Source organism: Trichechus manatus, unplaced genomic scaffold (assembly GCF_000243295.1).
Source record: "Trichechus manatus latirostris isolate Lorelei unplaced genomic scaffold, TriManLat1.0 scaffold00010, whole genome shotgun sequence".
Lineage (NCBI taxonomy): Eukaryota > Metazoa > Chordata > Mammalia > Sirenia > Trichechidae > Trichechus > Trichechus manatus.
In genome coordinates this window covers 2,352,294-2,372,642 of record NW_004443946.1, presented here as the reverse complement: position 1 = coordinate 2,372,642, position 20,349 = coordinate 2,352,294, and the positions used below count along the sequence as shown (strand labels likewise).

The 20,349-nt window shown below is 36.6% G+C and overlaps 1 protein-coding gene across 8 annotated transcripts in view; it reads left to right on the top strand.

Moving 5' to 3' along the window:
* Positions 1–16,509, top strand: part of NIN (ninein) — a 107,925-nt gene extending 91,416 nt beyond the window's left edge. For 6 of the 8 annotated variants that reach the window (XM_023726173.1, XM_004370852.2, XM_023726172.1 and 3 more), the window contains 4 exons: positions 1,623–1,724; positions 5,727–5,927; positions 10,015–10,128; positions 12,387–16,509. In XM_023726173.1, the coding sequence (XP_023581941.1) occupies positions 1,623–1,724; positions 5,727–5,927; positions 10,015–10,128; positions 12,387–12,596 (627 nt within the window). In that variant the 3' untranslated portion in view covers positions 12,597–16,509. Of the gene's footprint in view, positions 1–1,622; positions 1,725–5,726; positions 5,928–7,634; positions 9,307–10,014; positions 10,641–12,386 lie in introns of those variants that run through there. The other 2 variants (XM_004370854.2, XM_004370853.3) reach the window with 2 other exon arrangements.
* The last annotated feature ends 3,840 nt before the right edge of the window (positions 16,510–20,349 follow it).

The window sequence follows — 20,349 nt, the reverse complement described above, 5'->3', positions numbered from 1 at the left end:
GGGTCGCTGTTACTTTTCTTTCTTTCTTTTTTTAAACTAAAACTCAGATGTATCACTGAGACTGTCCAGGTATGAAAAGTCTAATACAGAGTAGATGAGACTGTCACCTCATTCACTCTCTAAAAGTTATACCCATGTCAGAGCAAAAGCGTCTAGACAGACTGTGTCTGTTTCTTGGCAGCCACACCACACTGTTGAGTCCTAGAGGTTTGGTCAAGTGTAAGAGCCAGAGCCCTCTCTTCCCTGTCTTGTCCTTTTTTAAGGCCCAACCAGATTAGAATTGTGTTTACCTAGAAAGGATCTTTTGAAATCTACAAGTGGTAGGCTTCAAGTTTGACAGATTTGGCCAATTAAACTTTGTTTTCTCTGGGAAGAATGATGAACATTGTTTTTGTAATTTAAAAATTCATATTATTATTATTAATATTAATTAAATATAATATTATTTAAAACATAAAAATTTTGGAAGTTACTGTTGCCATAGGCAGTAAGAACGCTGGTTGTACTCTAATGCTGAAATGCCATTTAATTTCAGGTACATTCAAGTGTACTTTTCAGAAAGAGAGTGAATTTCATCCAACTGCTCAACAAGGGAGAAGTCTTAGCATAAGTTTTAAAATAGAATGAATTTAAAATGTACCTGGAAAGATTACATTTCTGTTTAACAATTCTTGTTACTCTCTTCAGGGTTCTTGCTTTGATAGAGGCAAATATCAGAATTCTAGAATAATGTCATGTTCTCCACTTAGCAGTACTCTGAATTTCAGTGTCCTCTAGCTCATTTGATACTTCTTGTAGTGAAGACAGTCCCCCAAATGGATACTCATAAAATCTTCAAATTTCATCTTTAAAGTTGAGAAAAGAATTACATAAATCAAGTTTTACGAATTCTCAATTTTCAGCCTTTAACTTTGCCTTAAGACAGATTTTTTTCCCATATCAGATTCATAGTAGTATACCATGAAATCAATTTAGTGAAACACAACGAGCATTTTTTAAATTAATAAGATATCCTAGAAAATATCAGAGTGCATAGCTTTATAGTAAAGGTAAGTATAATTTCATAATACTTTTCTTTCAGTAATATAAACTTATAACTGAATATACATATGTCTGTGCACATGGGTACAGGTGTATAAACTGAGTTGAAATATAAAATGTATATTTTACAGTGGGTGGCATCAAAGCTTGGAATCCAGCTGCCATAAGGAATCTGTCCTATGTGACGAGTGGTGATTAAAACTATATTACTTAAACGTAAGGAGTCCTTGGGTAACGCAAATGTTTAAGTGCTGGGCTACTAACTAAAATGTTGGTGGTTCAGATCCACCCAGAAACACCTCAGAAGAAAGCCCTGGCAGTCTGCTCCCTGCGGAGCACAGTTCTGCTCTGAAACACATGGGGTCGATGTGAGTCTGAATCAACTCAATGGCAACAGGTGAAGGTGGAATTAAATGTAAGCAATGCACTAAATTCTGTTCCTTTTTGTTTTTCATCACTAAATTAGCTTGGTTTTCCTCCAAGAGTTAACATTTCTGATGCACAAATTTGTTGACATAAAGCAGAACAACTTAGTTGTTCTGTTTTGTTTTTTAAGAAAAAAAAAATTTTTTTTTAAACAGGTGGGTCAGATGAATTCCCTTGAACGAGAATTAGAAACAATTAACTTGGAAAATGAAGGCCTGAAAAAGAAACAAGTAAAACTGGATGAGCAGCTAATGGAGGTAAGTTTTTAAGCAAATGGCTTTAGCTATTAAGAATATTTTAATCCATGAATGAGCCATTTGTTGGAGAGACTAGACATGGCATTGAATTCCTGTTGTGAAAAAAAGTGAAAATCTAAGTACTCTGCCAAACTGAAGTCTTTGGTCTGTCCTGCCAAGTTTGGTATGTTTTTGCTTAATTACACAGACATAGGAAGGAATCCATACTGATTTACAGAGGAAGGAAGAATGCTGATTATTCTAAAATGCAAAGGCCTGTTACTTCAAGCAAGTTGAGGTGGCAGGGACTCAGTCTGACACCGGCCAGAAGGCCCAGACTCTTTGGCCGGCACTGTGGTTGTAAGAGTGTCCTGATACCTCCTCTATTGTGAGGCTTTAGAGATAATCATTGCTCTCTAACAACCTCTTAAATTAAGAAGTCCACACAGGGAATTTGAAAGCATTCGCATTTAGAAATTTTATTTTAAAGTGCTGCCATTGTTCATTACTACATTTGTAACTCAGCACTGCCTTTTGAGAGTCATATCTGATAAATACAAAAATGGGTATGTAAAACTTGTCAGCTTGGACATGGGGTTTATAATCTACTAGATTGCTTTATGAAAACTGGGTACAATTATAGGATATAAAACAAGTTATGTACAAATCATCATTAATAACAATTTCATTGAGATACTTTGAGTAGATGAAAATATTGGTCAATTATTGATCCAACACCTAGTGAACTGCAAAATTTATATAGAGAAGCATGGGTAGAAAATGCCTTTTCGTGCTCTTAAAAAATACTGTGTATATGTATGTTTAAGCCAGGATTATAGGAAGCAAGAGAGAGATTTATATTTTTTCTTATGAAGCTGGACACATGCAAAGGTAACTTAACTAGATGCTTGGTTTTAAATGTGAAATATGGGCAAACATATTGTGTTGACATTTAAATGACCACAGAGGTTTCTATCAATTTTATGTTCTCTGATTTATCCACTAGTGGGGAGATTAGTAAAACTGTAAATCGTGAAATCCAAACCATTTTTTTATTTTTCTGACACATATAATAAATGTGTTCAAAACCTTGAGCTGTGGGCTGTGTTTAGATGTAGATATGCTTTTCTGATGAAGTAATTATCTACTCTAATGAATAAGATATCTGAAGCCAAGCCCAACAATGTCTAGTCCAAATTGAAGGGTAACAGGGTATACTTAATCACTGTTAGATCCTTTCCAACTGCTCTGACAACAGGCCAGTTCTTCTCCCACCTGCTCTAGCTGGCCTCAGAAGCCCCCTTCTCTCCAGCCTCACTTTGCATTGCCAGCTGTTATAAGCAATTTCCCCTCATAATTTTTCTCCCTGATCTGGTAGTGAACATTTGCTAATGGGTGAGAGAAATGGAGTGTTCTTGGCACTGGAGCTGCATAACTAAGGAAAAAGCATGACTGTTCCGTTTGAACACTGAAAAGAGCATCATACACTGTCTACTTTAGTGAAGGTTTCAGTAGGAAATAAGACTGAGCCATTAGCTCTGTATAGATTTATACAAATTAGATTTTTATTTTATTTTATGATACCTATAGATTAGGCCAATTTGGAGGCTCTACAGTGGTTTTCACACCATTTTTTGTGCCCTGGCTCACCTGAGGGATAGGTCTGTTCCTCTTACTCTGGCAGGGATTCTCACCTAGTTGGGGTGAGGGGCGATGGGCAGGCAGGGAAATGTTCCTATATCAGAATCTTGGGAATCAGGGTATCTGAGAAGAGCTCTCTAGGTGATTCTAGTCTGATGCTGTGTGCTCCCTTGGGGAGAGAGGTCTCTCCTCATCCCTATATACCAGTTTAAAAGTCACTGACCTAAAGTAATGCATACTCAAAGTTTAGCTAAAGATCCCAAATCATTGGACTCGGATATGGAAGAGTTAGAAATTGACTCCCAGGCCTTTTTCAACTATATGAGGTAATGTTCTATAAATAATTCATTTGAACATTCAAAAAAAAAAAAAAAAGAAAGGATTATAGACTATACCAGCAGTTCTCAAGCCCACCGTGTACCTCCATGACAGACAACAGCTCAGGGACATGAACAACAAAAATGCCTTACAGCTTCTATTCCACACCTCTCTAACATCAGATTCATTCCATACTAGACCTGGAATCTTCTAAATAGTTATATTGGGATGGGTGGAAGAAAGATGGCAAACTCACAAACCAACCAAATTACAGTAGGTGAGGAAGCAGTTGCAGAATTAGAGCTATAAGACATTTTTGTCTGCAAAATTTATATGCAAAGAAGTGTAAATGTTGATCCTTCACAGCTCTTACTGACTAAAGCACACTAAAGTCCTCATGTATATAGTATACCCAACTGTTCTTTCTCTTTTTATAACTTATACTTTTCTTCCTCTTTTTATAACTCCTGTAATTTTCTTTTGTTTGTTTTTCTTGTCTGTGGCTAACCTGTACCTAGAACTCAGTGGTTGGAACTAGCAGAGAAGGGTGCAGTTCTCTGCCTGAGATAGTGTGTGAAGGTAGAACATTCTTTTCAATGAACTTTCATAGCATGGAGACATCTCATTAAACTCCTTATTCATGTAATCATTTCTACTGACTATAACAATAAGTACTTAAGGTAAGAGCCATTATTCATTTTCATTTTGATTTAACTGTGGAATATGTCTCCATTTACTTTTACTCCAGGATTTTCCTCAGTATTTAAAGCATTGTATGTGAAGAAAATTATCTCTCTGATATAAAATTATGGGAATATAATTCTCCATATCCTCTATTCCTGAAAATAAAGTGGTGGGTTTTCTGCATCTACAACTAGAAGTATTTAAAAGTGGGTAATGGCCCACCTCAGAAATTCAGGTTTAAAGAAATGGATAGTGGCTCTGAAGTTTCATGATAACATTTACTTTTAGTTATGCCATGACGGGCCTTTTCCCCCTTCTCACAAGCCTAGGGGTGCTTCCTCTTTAGTACTTGGTCATGTTTGTTGCATGCCTTCCATTGAGCCCTGTGTCTGCTGAATGAATGTGTAGACAGATATGAGGTGGCATGCTTTTCACTGGCCAGAAGGCAATGTGTTCTCCTTCTCCTCTCCTCACCCCATCTTTGACTGGCATGTTGATACATATACCATTTTCTTGTTGTCTTGAACAAATACTTCTATGTACTCCAGATGTTCTGGGATATCGCCTTATATGACAGAATTGCCTGTCTTATTGTGCTATTTTATTTAAGGGTATAACTACACATTGATAAACTAAGGTAGGTTAAAATATTTTTAGATGTAAGGCAAGATTCTTTGCAAAAATTGCAGCCTTGGGTTTGGAAAATATGTAGGCAGTAAACATTTGCTTTTAATTATCTTTATGAATGGTAGGTAAGTAAAGTGGGAAAACCCTAAAGTATAACCATTTTCTCTCCTAATTTTCCTACTTCAACCTGTTTAAAAAAAAGAATAGAGGGATAATCTAATTAAATTTTGTTCTAGTGTAAGAAAAAATGAAGTAGGATTAAGATATATTATGTATATCATGAAGGAGCCTTGGTGGTACAACAGTTAAGCACTCAGCTGCTAACCACAGCATTGGTGGTTTGAACCTACCGAGTGGCTCTATGGAAGAAAAGACCTGGTGATTTGCTCTAATAAATATTCCAGCCTAGAAAACCCCACGGGGCAGTTCTACTGTGTCCTATAGGGTTGCTATGAGTTGGAATTGACTCGATGGCACCTAACAACAACGTGTATATCATTTACCTCATGAGGAAGTGCTATTTTTTAAGTCTAAAACTGTTAAAAAGGCCTGCTTATTAATTATACTACCTCCTAAGCAAAATGACTCTTTATATCTGACTCAGGCTCATGTGCTGTCCAATTTCCAAGCTATCAGTGAGTAGTAGAGGCCAGTAATGAATTCATAGGCTTTATTACACCCTGCTTGACACCGTCAAGGGCAGCTCTGTGATTAAAGGCATGCAGCTGACCAGGCTTTGTCCTTGTCCTTCAGATGCAGCACCTGAGGTCCACTGTGATGCTTAGCCCATCCCCTCGTGCTTGGGATCTGCAGCTGCTCCAGCAGCAAGCCTGTTCGATGGTGCCCAGGGAGCAATTTCTGCAGCTTCAACACCAGCTGCTGCAGGCGGAAAGGATCAACCAGTGCCTGCAGGAGGAACTTGAAAACAGGACCTCCGAAACCAACACGCCACAGGTATGAGTGAAGCTCTTTTTTTTCCCTTTAGTAATAAACTCAGATCTGAAGAGTTGCCTGTCTAATTTTTACCTGTTTGTTTGAAAATTATACCAGTTCAAAGTGGGGATAAAGAAACTAAGTATCTTCTGTCAGAGAGTTACACCTTACCTTATTACAGATCCACATAACTGCAGTGTTACTTTTTATTTTTTTTGCTGTGCTACTTCTGAGCTCTCAACTTGTAAGCTGGGTAATTAAGTGTGCTGCGTCTCCCTTACACATGTATAATAGATGAAGAAGTATCAGGATCACTTGAACATGGTGCACAGTTGGGCGAGTCTTATTGTCTGACACCAAAACTGTTACAAAATTCAAGTATAACCCTAGGATATGCGCTACCAACAAAGCATCCTGGGTTTTCCTGTACTCACCAGGTGTAGCCTGCTCAGTTCCATGGAATTCACAAGTAGGAACTTTTCACAACTCTTGAATAAAGTAGAATGTGTAGTTAGGGAAATTTTTTAATTGGCATGGAGCCCTGGTGGCACAGTTAACTTTTAAAAATGATCTAGTTTGAAAACTCTGTTTTTAAGAAAATAAGATCTTTCCCTTCCCTTTGAATTAACATTGTCCCTGCTCACTACCATACATACCCTTACCTTACCTAGTTTTTCAGATTGTTATTTCCCTTTAGTACTTCATTCATAATCATCCTTTTCCAGAAGTCTCTTAACTCCTTGCTCTTGCCCATTTAATTTATTCAGAATTAGGCATAAAGAAATAAAAAGTACTCTTTTGAAATTCTAAATTAATTTTTCTAAATTAATTCCAAAGAAATTAATTTTTCTAAATTAATTCCAAAGAAATTAATTTCTACATAAATTCTAAATTCTTTCTGGTTTGAATGCTCTTCTTCTGTTTTCAAATACCTTGCCTCTCAGTAAACATTTGGTAAGGAATTTCCCAACACTTAATTTCTGAAATCCCCAAAACATGGCTTTGCAAAGTCACATTAACACTGGAGCAGTTCTGTTTTCCTCTCCTACTACTATATATCTATGCTTTGTCATAATGTACTTGTCTTTCTAATGAAACTTTTTTTAAAAATGTGTCCATGTTTTTGGAAGCTTTCTACATACCACTTTAATTTCCAAATATTAAAATTAAATTCTTGAATTAAAATTGTGATAGTGGGGCATTGGGTGGATGCTTCAACTCTTAATTTTATAATTAAAATATAAAACCTTGACATCAGTTATTAATGGATATCCCAAACCAAATGCTTTAGCTAAGATTCTGCTCATTGCTCTCCCATGCACACTATTTTCAAAGTGTTCTCTTCCTACCAGTGTTTAACAATAAAAAAGAAATCCTTTTACTCCAGTTGCTTCAGGGTTAGAGAGACAAAAGCTCTTAAGATTTCTGGACTTAAAAAAAATCCTCCAACCAGATGACGAGGTGAACTATATATGGCAGGCTCTCCTGTTTCCAGTTACTGAGCTGACACAAATTTGAAGATTATAGAATATTATTAGAATCTGCACGTTGTCTGTGTGTGTGGAGTGATGTAATTTCTTCTGCCTTTGTGTTGCTTTGCTTGCCTCTGTGGTGTTAATGTATGTGCATCTAAAGATTGCTTGCATTGTAAGTGTGTGAATTTAGACCTCCCCAAAAAATATAATCTTGACCTCAGGGTGAAGTGTACCACTTGCCTTCTTTCTCTAGGCCTTGCTACCGGAGCAGCGAGCAGTGCATGCAGATTCCTACAGAAGGATTGGGCACCTGTGAAAACTGGGCTGCTATTGATGGCATTTCTTACTATGGCAGATACTCTAATGCACACATCCACACACATACACAAAACACACAGACACAGAGACATAAGCTGAGAAATGTTTTGGAATCAAGTGCTCTTTTAAATTATTTTATTATTATTATTATTGTTAAGCCTTTGCAGTATTATGTCTCTTATTTATTTATGTAGAAATGACAGAGTTTGTGAATCAAATTCACAAATTTCAGCTTGTTACAAATCATTTTATTTATACTATTTAAAGAGTGTGGATTTGAAATTCTTGAAAGGATGTATTCTATATATTTTCTCATTCCATATGTTGTAACTATTTTTAACAAAAGGTACTACTTTTATATATGGAATTTGAAGAAAATCAGCACTATTTATACTGTTTTGTATAAGATGTATAATACTTTTTGACAGGAAAAAGGAAAATTTTGATGAAACAATAAAATAGATTTTAAATATATGACTGCTTTTGTTCTTTTCCACTCTTTTGTCATACTCCATGTTCTTTGAAGTCATTGTTATTATGTTGGGTTTTTTGTTTGTTTGTTTGTTTTGTTTTACTTTGCTTTATTTTTTTAGGCAAGTGGAAACTGGGTACTTTCTACTAATGTTTGAACTTTAAAGAGCCATTGTATTTTTTAAAATACAGGGCTATTTTTAGAAAGCTAGATGTTCTTGGGGCCTGATTTCTTGAAATTTACTTTCTGCATTAGACTCTTGCCTACTAAAATTTTTGTATTCAGATTAGTCACATGATTTAGTTGCTTCATTTATAATTTAGTAAATGCTACTATTTAATATCCAAACATGTTGACTTTCAACTCATGTTTGATCATTCTGCTTGCTTTTTAAAGGATACCTTTTTAAGACTGTTTTATAGGCAAGTTATGCCATCAGCCATTAACTTCTGAGCTTTGTTTAAACATTTGAAGAACCTTTTGAAATCTGGAATTCCTTACGTAGACATTTTGATAGATTTGTGGGAGAGAAAGAGGACAGTCAGTTACACTCTAAACTCTCTCTAGGTCTGTCTGCTCTCTGAGAACCGTGTACTCCTTAATTCATCACTGTTGTGTGAGGAGAGGAGGAAGGAAAGGCCGGGGTTCTTTTCCTGCCCTATTGTTTTATCTAGAAGCTGTTTGTAGGGAGAAGATCCTTAATTTTAAATCTGTTTTGTTGATAAACCCATCCTCCAAACCAGATGTTTGCTTCACATTGACAAGTCAAATTGGGAAACAGATGACTAGAATAACTGGCAGGAAGAGGCTGATTGTTATGAAGAAAAAAACACTAACACCCTTAGAGTAATTAGCCATTTCAAAGGAAAAACAGACACACATATTGCAAGCTCATTGGACATATTAGGCGATTTTGAAAGCTCAGTTTTTGGTTCGTTGTTGAGAGGCCCACAGTATTACACAGACCTAAATCAAAGATGGATGAGTGAAAACCATCTTTTTATTTACTTTGGATACCCATTTTAGTAGAAGTACAACTAGGTATTGGAGCCCTGGTGGTGCAGTGGTTAAGAGCTCAGCTGCTAACCAAAAGGTCAGCAGTTTGAATCCACCAGCTGCTCCTTGGAAACCCTATCGGGCAGTTCGGGTTTTAAAAATTTTGTTTTATCTCAAGGTCAGACTTAATGGTCTGACTGAGACTGGAGGGACCCCCGAAGACATGGCCCCTGAAGTCTGTTAGCCCAAAACTAAAACCATTCCCGAAGCCAACTCTTCAGTCAAAGATTAGACTGTACTATAAGACATAAAATGATATTCGTGAAGAGTGTGCTTCTTAGCTCAAGTAGATACATGAGTCTAAATGGGCAGCTCCTGTCTGGAGGTGAGATGAGAAGGCAGAACGGGACAGGAGCTGGCTGAATAGACATGGGAAATCTGGGGTGGAAAGGAGGAGTGTGCTGTCACAGTACGGGGAGAGCAACTAGGGTCACAGCAGTATGTGTATAAATTTTTGTATGAGAAACTAACTTGAACTGTTAATTTTCATTTAAAGCACATTAAAAAAAAAGAATTTTGTTTTATCTCAGGGGAAGACGGTAACACAGGTAAGATTCTTTTTTGTTTTGTTTTGTTTTTGTCTTTGATTCTTTCTCTGATAGGATTACTTTTCTAACATGTGCAACCAGAATTCCCATTTCACCAGAAATCCATCCTTCCTGTTACAAAGATAAAGCATTTGCTGTCCTTTCTCTAGGCATCTTGTGGGGGAAGATACAGTACTAATGTTTTCTTTTCAGTGTGGCCTGATTTTCAGATGATAATACACTTTTCTTCTTCCCTGCAGGGAAACCAGGAACAACTAGTAACTGTCATGGAGGAACGCATGATGGAAGTTGAACAGAAACTGAAACTGGTGAAGAGGCTTCTCCAGGAGAAAGTGAATCAGCTCAAAGAACAAGTGAGCCTCCCTGGTCATCTCTACCCATCCACTCCACATTCCAGTTTTAACTCCAGCTTTACATTCCTTTATTGCCATTAACTTGTTAACTTCTTTTCTTGTCTAATAAAGGCAAATTCTATTTAAATGTCTACAAGAACTTAGAATCTCTCTCCCATTCCCCCACAAAATATGAATTCTGTATTCTACATCATTTTTTCCAAAGTTCTTTTAAGGCATATATTTTTCCACAATTAAAAATTATGTATTTGCTGACAGTGACTCACATAGCCCTAAAGCATTCCTAATGAGGTTTCAGTGGCTCAAATTGAGTATTTAGTTTTTTTTTTCTTTTTTTCTGTCCAAGCCAGGAAATGTTCCTATTTAAATACACAGAAAAATGATAATGGTAAAAAATTACAGGGAGGGGGACTGGTAATAAATGGAACTTTAGCATTCTTGTTACCAGCAGCTTGTGACAGCCTCAGAAAGAACCTTACTGCTATAGCCAGACTCCAAAAAAAAAAAAAAAAGCCTAGAATCCGTCTGGACTCCAAATTCTAAGACCGCTAAGCAATCTGATCTTTTTTACTTCCTGGTAGCAAGGGTGGCCTCAGAGTTTAGAAAGTAGTTGTATATCCACTGGAGAGACATGCAGGGAGGACTGCTTCCAGGAGGGTTTATGAATTCTGTGGAAACTGAGATTGTGATGGACTGGTGGGGAGGGAGGTAGAAACTGCCCAACCTGGTTTTCTAGGTACATAAAACCTAAAAGAATAATCCTAGGAGAGTCTGAATGCAGAGGTAGGCAGGATCTTTCCCTTGCCCCATATTTTAATACACAGTGTGGAGAGAAATAGAAAGTCCTGTTCAATAAGCATTTATCCATTCAATCCTTTAATCATTCATTTAACACATAGTTACTATGTGCCAGGTCCTGCTCTAGGCACTGGAGATACAGCAGTGGACGAAACAAAGTCCCTACCCATACCGAATGCAAATTCTAGTACACCTCCAAGGTGCCAAGCATTTGGCTGGTGTTAGGTTCAAAAATCCAGAAAATAGGGTTGGCTATATTTTCTGCAGAGGGGAACACAGAGAAGAGATACTTGATTCAGCCCAGGAATTTAAAGAAATCTTCCTGAAGGCCTTTTAAACCAAGTCTTGAGGGTTGAATATGATTGGACAAGTGCAGAAATGTAGAAGGGCGTTTTAGGCTATGGGAACATCACACAGTTGTGACAACATACAGGATGGGGACATCTACAAACTTTGGTGTTAGCAATTCCTGTCCTGGGAAGGGCAGGAGAAGAGACTAGAGAGGAAGACAGGAGCAGAGCAGTAGAAGGCCTTGTGTACTGAGCCAGGATTTTGCATTTTATTCTGTAGGTGATGAAGAGCCATCGAAAGATTTTTAATGAAAGCAAGAGAAGGAAGGAGAACGGGAGGGAGGAAGGAAAGAAAAGTTGTATTAGAAGGGTTCAACAGCCAGCAGGTTCTGAAGTGTTAGTATGTTACACCTGTCAATCATCCAGGTTCTGGGCTTTCAGAGTGTTATAGTCCTTATCCTTATTAATGCTAATAAATTAATTAGCTACTCTTCAGGTTGCTCTTTATCCCCTTAAACCTTTATACTTTTAGATGTCCGGCATGCTTTTAGATGCCCTGGGTGTAAAATGAGGAGTTGGAGGTATAATGAGGGAAGGGAGGATTGGAAGCTATTCACCACAAAAGCAATAATAAAATTATCCCAAGGCTGCTGACAAGTTTTCTCACCCCAACCTAGACTATATATTTTAACCATAAGATTAGAATATACCTTGTAAGTAAGGCTCTATGTAAAAGAGGAAGAGTTAAGAAAAAACAACTGCTCAAGCATCTGATGTTGAGAAATTTAAACATAGTCCACACTGTACACTTCAGAAACTTAAGTTATAAAAGTATTTTGAGATTTTTAGAGAAGGAATAAAAACATAACACCAAATTCATTTAGGTGGGGGGAAAAAGAAACAACTTTCAATTTTGACCCCTCAATTATCAATCTGTTCTTTTTATCAGTAACTTCTACAAACATTGTGCAAAGAAACACCTTGGAAAAAATGGGTTTGCTCCACTTGTACCCATGATGCCAGGTCTGATGTTAAAACTGTATTGTAAATAAAAGAATATAATCGATAGAAGCCTTTTGCCTTTATAGAAAACTGTCTTTTATGTCAGACCTTAAACTTAAAAGCAGAATTACAGAAATGGAGTCAAGATGTTTCTGGTTCTGTTTCTAGCTCTGCAAGAATACTAAAGCAGATGAGATGGTGAAGGATTTGTATGTTGAAAATGCTCAGTTGTTGAAAGCTCTGGAAATGACTGAACAGCGACAGAAAACAGCAGAGAAGAAGAATTACCTCTTAGAAGAGAAGATTGCCAGCCTTAGTAATATAGTCAGGAATCTGACACCAGCGCCACTGACTTCTACACCTCCTCTGAGGTCATAGCCAAGCCAAAGAATATTTGTGCACTTTACTGAAATGGATGGAACATTTCAGTAGGTTCTCACAATCCCTCCCCCCTTTTTTTTTTTTTTTTTAACCTTTAATGGCTTAAAATTAAGCCTAAGCTAAAACTGCCAGCAAAGGATTGGCGTCTCCGTTCATTTTAATTAGTTTTTCTAAACAGATCCTTACAGGAGTTTTGAACAAATATTCACATGTTTCACTCTGTTTAAATATTCTTAAACTTTCTATTTATTTTTTTAAATATGCTACAAATACCAAGAAAGCAAACATATGAAAACAGTTTGAGAACCTTAAAACCCCAGTTTTGAATAAGTTTTAAAAACTACTGTTGTGTACAAATCTATATGTGAATTCCAGATATTTAAGTTTGAAATCTGATTAGAATAGTTATTTTGAACTTTATTTATTTTAAAACCAAATTTTTAGGTGTTCTACACATATGAATACTGAAAAGTCATTCAGTTTCTAATCGTTTTGGTTTTTTGAATTAATTGAGAGACTTTGTTTGATATGAATACTGGGCTCATGTTTGTCCACTAAAATCAGAAAAGCTTGAGTCCATAAAACTCTACTTTCTAACAACTATGACAGTATTACCACTCTTAATGTATTACAGATATAAAACTGATTTACTCAACTGCACTGTTAACTAATTTTAAACCTTTATTTTCTTTGAATAGCCTTTTTTTTTTTTTTTTCCATTTGGGAGCTTGTCGTCTAAGAAATGGTTTATAAAGCCACATTCTTAAAGCATTTGAACTACAGGGAAAGCACTGAAAGAAACCAGTTTGGAGTAAAAAGCTACTCTTGGAAGAGAGATAAGCAAACCATGTGGGTTTTTGTATCTCTACAGTCTTGGAGTCCGTGAACTTACATTTGGGGTTACCTCAAGAACTCAGGGAACAATACCTTAAACTGTCTTCCTGAACTACTGTAGGGCCTCTTTAAACATTTGAAATGTATAAACCATATGACCTTATTTATTTGTCTTATGTATTTACAGCCATAGTAGAATTTTTATTTCTACATTTTTAATGAATTTAATCTTCTGGGGAAAGGCCTTGATTTTAGAGTGAAAAACCTATTCTAACTTGTGGAAGAGGTTTTTTTGTTTATGTTAATATAGGTCAAAATTTGCACACTTCTTAGTCCTATATATCACAAATCTGATCGTAAGAATTTCTTACTATGATAAGCATTGGCATGCCACCTACGGTAAAGGGCTGGCAAATAGGACTTTCCATTCAGTCTCAAGAACAGGACTTTATAGCACAGCAAACATTTTAGATTGAGTAACATTTTTTTCCAAGTACAGTAAACCTACAAAAGCCTGAACCTGTGTAAGGCAAAAACTTGTCAGAGAAGGAAAACTCAGATACTTTCCACTAAAATGAGAGAGAGAAAAGTGGTAAGACTGTACCCTGTCAAAGGCAGAAAACTTGCAAGACCTAGAAAAACAAGGCAGTCCTGTCGATAACGGCTCTCACAGGTTTCATTGTACTATCTCTGCTTCTAGACTACTTCAGCCAGAAGTTGGTGGAGGACTTGCTACATCAAGACACTAACAAAGCTCATCAAAGCCACCTACTTGTTTTTGTAGGAGAGGAATTAGATCAGAAGAATTCATTTTGTGGATTCCAGGAAGCCATGCCCATCTGTTTATAAGAGATATAACAGAAGAATTAAACACCACTTTATGAGCAGGAACATATGATAAAGCAAACTGCCTATTTAGTCATATAATGTCAGAAACTCAGTCTCAAAATAATTTCCATCAGGGAACCTCAGGGTTCCTTGGGACGTAACCAACCTCCTGCCAACCAGCAGTCCTTGCTACAAGAGTCCTGATAAGGCATGACTGTTCATAGGACTGGGAGATCACATGGTGAAATTGACCTTTCAATTTTTGGACAGTTCGTATTATCAAAAAGTCCTGGTTTCCTCTTAGAAATATAATTTCAATCCTTCCTCATAATTACACTTCAGAATATTTGACATATGCTATTATGTCTTCCCTAAATCTTATCTTCTCCAATTTAAACATTCCTAGTAAACCCAACTATTTGTATGGCATTCACTTTAACAAAATTTTTGTCACTTAAAACTGTGGATAGGCATAGACTATGGTCAAAAATAAAACTAAGCATCTATGGTGTATATATGTGATATGCTTCAAGTTACTCAAGGTTATTGCCATTGCAACTGAACACCAAGCACATTTCTCAAATAGCTGGCTTAGCATGTGATCACATTTGTTGTCATTTTTATATTATGAAAAGTGTAGTTTAATTTGCTTACTTCCTACAGATTTGTATTTATATGTATATAAACTTCTGTACAATGATTATAAATATGACTTTCTGTAAAGTTTTAGACTACATTTAAAATCCTTGTATCCAAAATGAAATGCTGCTCAAATGAAAGTTAACAAAAATATAGGTGCTTAATTTCCTGCTTTACTCCACCTAAAAGATTGGGGAAAAAAAACAATGTGAAAAGTATCATATAAGAATCTTAAATTTATACATTTGTGCAGCAGTTTATTTTTGTAGACTGGAGTGGGAATTTAACTGCAGTTTATAAAATAGCTTACAGTTTTTTCAAAGACCTTTTAAGGAGATTTAAGTTTAAACTTAAATGTTTAATATTTGCTTTCAGACTTTAAATAGCACTCTTCAAAATTGGAAGTTATATATTATTTTATAGGCATTTAGCTGCTTGTTTATTAAAAGCACTGGGTTTTTTAAGGCTTTTTTAACTTCTGAAGAACAGTTATTTAAAATTTAGCCCTAGAAGACAGGATCTTCATTTCAAGGAAAGGGAATCAAGTTTGCCTTTGTGATAATAATACTTTACACTAAGAAGAGGAAAATGTACGTAGTAAAACATACATTATTCTATTTTGCTTTCTTCTGCTGTTTAGAAGCCTGAACTCTTAAGCTCAAATTTGTGAAGGGAGAGAAGCAGAAGAGGAAGGATGGAACCAGTATTGTGTTTTACTTATTTTTCTGAAACTCTTCCTAAACCCAGATTTTTAAAACTCATAAATCTGAATCCTTCCTAGAAGCTTCAAATGCATTGCTTATATATTTAATCTTTACCATATTTTACATAAATAGATCACAAAGTCATAGGCTTACAGGGTATAGGAGGAGATCTTACAGGTCTAGTATTTCAATAACGTATCAATACCCAGGGCAGGTATTGTTTTGAGGAACTATTTTTTAAAAATGAATACAGTTTTATGGTGGACTTTGGTTTTTAAATGTGGAAAATGAATTTTTTATTTTTGTGATTGTTATGATTGACTCTTCTGTCTTTTTTGCTGAGTGAAGAAAAAGAGAAAGGTATCATTATTGCCAGTACCTTAAAGATGCTCCCAATCAAGGCAAGGCTAAGAGCTTTGTAAGAGTATTAAACAAGTCCTGTTTTGAATGGATTACCTGTACTGACTCATGGGAATGATATAATTATAAAAGTAATGCCAAAAACCAAGTCAATGCCTATTAAACCAAGTCATTCCATATTTGAAACTTATCCTTTATATCATATTTGGACCTATTTCAGCACTGTAAAGTAGTTTTGGTTTTATGGCATGTGGCTAGTTGTTTAATAACAAATTAATCAAAGTTAGCTTTTTGCTTTTCAACTTCTTTGAATGATACAAGTTAAATTTATTCTTACCGGGGAGACATCACAGCATGATTTAAGGGAACATTTTTCGTGAAGGAAAACCTGAGGTGGAGAGAGCCTGAGTTCATCTAAAGCCATCTCTAGAATTCTGTTCAAATAAAGATGTATTTATATCGGCTTTGTGTATTTCATCTTAGCCCTTCTATCTTAGAAAGATTTTAACATGAGCTTAAAATGTAAATAAATAAATAATTTTGTAACCATGGCTCTTGTTTTCTATACACCCTGAACTTTTCTAAACAGTTTTCAGTATATTTATTGGTCTTTAGAGTGAAAGAATCAAAATATCACACTAAGCACATTCTAAAAATACAGAATCTCAGCCCCCACTCAGACCTACTTAATTGGAATCTGCATTTTAAAAAGATCCCCAAGTGATTTGTTGTTATGATTTAGACCATTGGAACTCCATTCCTGACAAAGAATTAATGACTTTCACACCAGACAGTTTGGGGTCTCTGTATCCTATATATCCTATAGTAGTTCATACTTTATCTCTGAAATCCTGACTTAACCCCAGGCAAGGTCCTGCTTGAGATTTTGGATGCTTCAGAGGTGGCTATATTTTACTTTGCCATCTTAAAGGGTGGCTCACACTTATTAACTGGGTTGCTCATGAATGATGAGATACATGCAATTAGGGGGCACAAAAAGTTAATATGAAGCATATTAGGTTAATATGCTGAATACCAAAATGTAGAATGGAAAGCCTGGGCCAGTCTAATCCTATCTCATATGCTGTTTTTTCAAAGTTTTTATACCAACCTTACACTGCTTTTATCAGGCAGAAACTGTTATCCCATTTTACAGATGAGAAAACTGAAGCCTAACAAAGTTGTGACTTACTCAAGGTCACACAGCCAGGTAAGTAGCGAAGTCAGGACTCAAGGTTTATTTGCATCAGTTCCTCCTCCTGACAAAACATTTCATCAGTGTTGATTGAATACCTCCTGTTTTTCTGTTTACAATCTGACTAGGGTAGAGTGGTAAGCTTTATACACAAAAAATTTTTAAAGATATACATTCATATAGATGATAATCAAGTTTTGTCGATAGTGCTATGGGTACTGACGTAAGAAGGTGAGATTAATGTCCTCGGGTATTTTAACGTATAAATGGGTAAAGTTCTTAACCTAGTATGAAATGTAATTCTACACTTCACTGAGAAGAATGTTGTCCAGTATTAAAATGCTATGGACAATAAAAAGGGGCTATTCTTCAGAAGTGTCAATGTCACCATCTAAGCCACAACAGTTGGCTTCCATCCAGCTGGAGTAGTAAAGGAAGGAGAAGAGTCAGGAATTGGAGGAGGAAATTGAATGTGTACCTGGTTGCCTCCATGAATAACTCCCTCCTATGTCATGAGACCAGAAGAACAACTGGATGGTGCCCAGCTACCATTACTGAATGTTTTGATCAAAGATTCTATAGCAGAATCCTAATCAAAAGGGGGGAATGTGGAACAGAATTTCAGATTCTCAATGGAATCCTGATTTTCTGGAGCCATTGAGGCTGGATGAGCCCACAGAACTACTGCCCTGAGATAATCTTTAAACCTTAAACTTCAAAACCATCCCCTAAAGTCATCTTTGAACCAAGCAATAAACCAAAAACCAAACCCATTGCCGTCAAGTCTATTCCGACTCATAGCAAACCTACAGTACAGAGTAGAACTGCCCCATAGGATTTCCAAGGCTATAATCTTTACAGAAGCAGACTATCACATCTTTCTCCCCTGCAGGAGCTGGTGGATTCCAACCGCTGACCTTTCGGTTAGCAGCCGAGCACTTAACCACTGCACCACCAGGGCTCCTGAACCAAACAATAGTTTAGCTTAATTAGTGAAGTATGTTGCCTTGAGCAGTGTGCTCTTTTGAAGGATTCTCTATGTGGGATCAAATTGACAATACCAACTCAAAAGGTCAGAAGCGAAGCTTAGGGGGCTGTGAGTTTATACTAACGGTAGTGGAATAATTTGGAAAAGGATAGCAGAATGATTGCACAACTTGAGAAACGTTAACAACGGCACTGAATTGTAGAAATTTTTGAAATGGTGTATCTTTTGCTGTGTATATTTTCACCAAGAAAAAAAAAGTGTCAATGTCATAAAGACTATGGAAATGTTCACAATTAAAGAGACTAAATAGACGACAACTACATGCAATACCTAATCCTAGGCTGGATTCTATACTGGAGAAGGAAAGCATGCTATAAGAGGCATTACTGGGTCGACTGACATGATTGGAATATAGATGATAAATTAGAAAACAGTATTGTAGGGATGTCACATTTACTGAAGTTGATGACTACTGTGGTTATGTAAGAGTATACTGCATTCTTAGGAAATACACACTGAGGTATTTAGGGGTAAAGAGCCGTGATGTATGCAACTTATTCTCAGAAACAACAAAATTATACACACACACACACACACACACACACACAGAGGGAGAACAAATGAAAAAGAAAAAATAGTGAACAGATTAACAATAAGTGAATCCAAATAAAAGGTTTGCAAGTATTTGGATTTTCATTCTTGCAAACTTTCTGTAAGTTTGAAATTATTTCTAAATAATACAGTTTTCTCAGACTTTTTTTTTTTTCGTATTTCCCTGGGAATTTGCAAAATGGGAAAACATGGGGGAGACTGGGGCAGTTAGCAGAAGAGGTGAAAGCCAAAAGGATGCATCAAGAGGGTACATACGGTACAGGAGGGGTCATTAAGGAAATGAATCATATATATACAAAAATGAGAGTCATGAAGCAACACAAAAAGGTCCAGTGGGGGCTCAGGATATTTCTAGTAAGCAGTGCATACCTCCTGTATCTCTACATTTGATAACGTACAAGTAATAATTTTTGCTGAGGTAAAAGACACTTCATCCACATCCACAGACACTTTTTTCCTCCTGTTCCCTTGGGAAGAATTTGGCTTAAAATAGAAACCCGCTCTGGCTAGTTTAAGTAAATGGGGATTAACTATAAGGAATCAGATTTGTTACATGGAGCCAAGGGGCAGAAATATAGACAGACTTCATGAGGAATTAAAACAAGGATTTCTCTCTATTCCTATCTCTCTATCCCTATTTTTCTCCTTCCGTCTCTCCCTTTCTATCTCCAATTACCTGGTCTCTTCTTGATTTTCTGGTGAAACAGTGCAACTTTTAAATTAAAGATAACATATCCATCAGGGAAAAGACAAAAGTGGTGGAATCTAGAGAGAGAAAGAAAAAGCAGCAAGCTGCACTGTTAGGACTAATAAAATGCAGCAGTTTTATTTTTACACTGACATCCACTGTGACGGACCCAGGATTCCACTTCTAAACAGTACTAAATTAGCTGCACTCTGACCTTGAAATAAGACTGAATAATAGAACTGGATAAGCAGACATGTTGTATTGGAGAGATGACCTGCTGCCACTATTGCTCGTAAGAATTGCAGTGGGGGTTTGAAAGTACGGTCTTTAGAAGAGAAGCTATGAGGTTTTTGCCAAAGGTATAATCAAGACATAGGTACCAAGCAGTTTTCTATAGATTTTCTTACCTAAGAGCAGTCATTCACAATGGAACCTGTAACCGAGAGGAACCCCAAACAAGTGGTAGACTACATTAGAGAGCATCTTTGATGATTTCCATTGAAAAGATTACTTAAGCTTCATGCTTTCTAAGAGTACAAAGTCTATCAAAGATAACTAGTGGATTTTCATTCCACTCCCCTCCCCCGCCAGGATAGCCACTTCATTGGCTGCGAAATCATCCACTGAAATCCATATATGAGCCAAGAGCACTCTGTGTATGTTTGCTGAGGCTACTCCTCTCCCGGCCATGACACCACAGACCTCAGATTCACCACTATTAACTGCCCAAGAGACCAATCCCAAGCAGGAGGCTATATTGAAAACTGGCTAGTCACTTCTTGTTACAGTCATCTACCTACTTCCTGGCCGTCTCCCTCGTTGACAACTTCAGGACTATGTCACTGCCTTCCTCTCTCTACTAATATTACCATTCTTAGTGCTTTCGATATCCCATAGTTGAT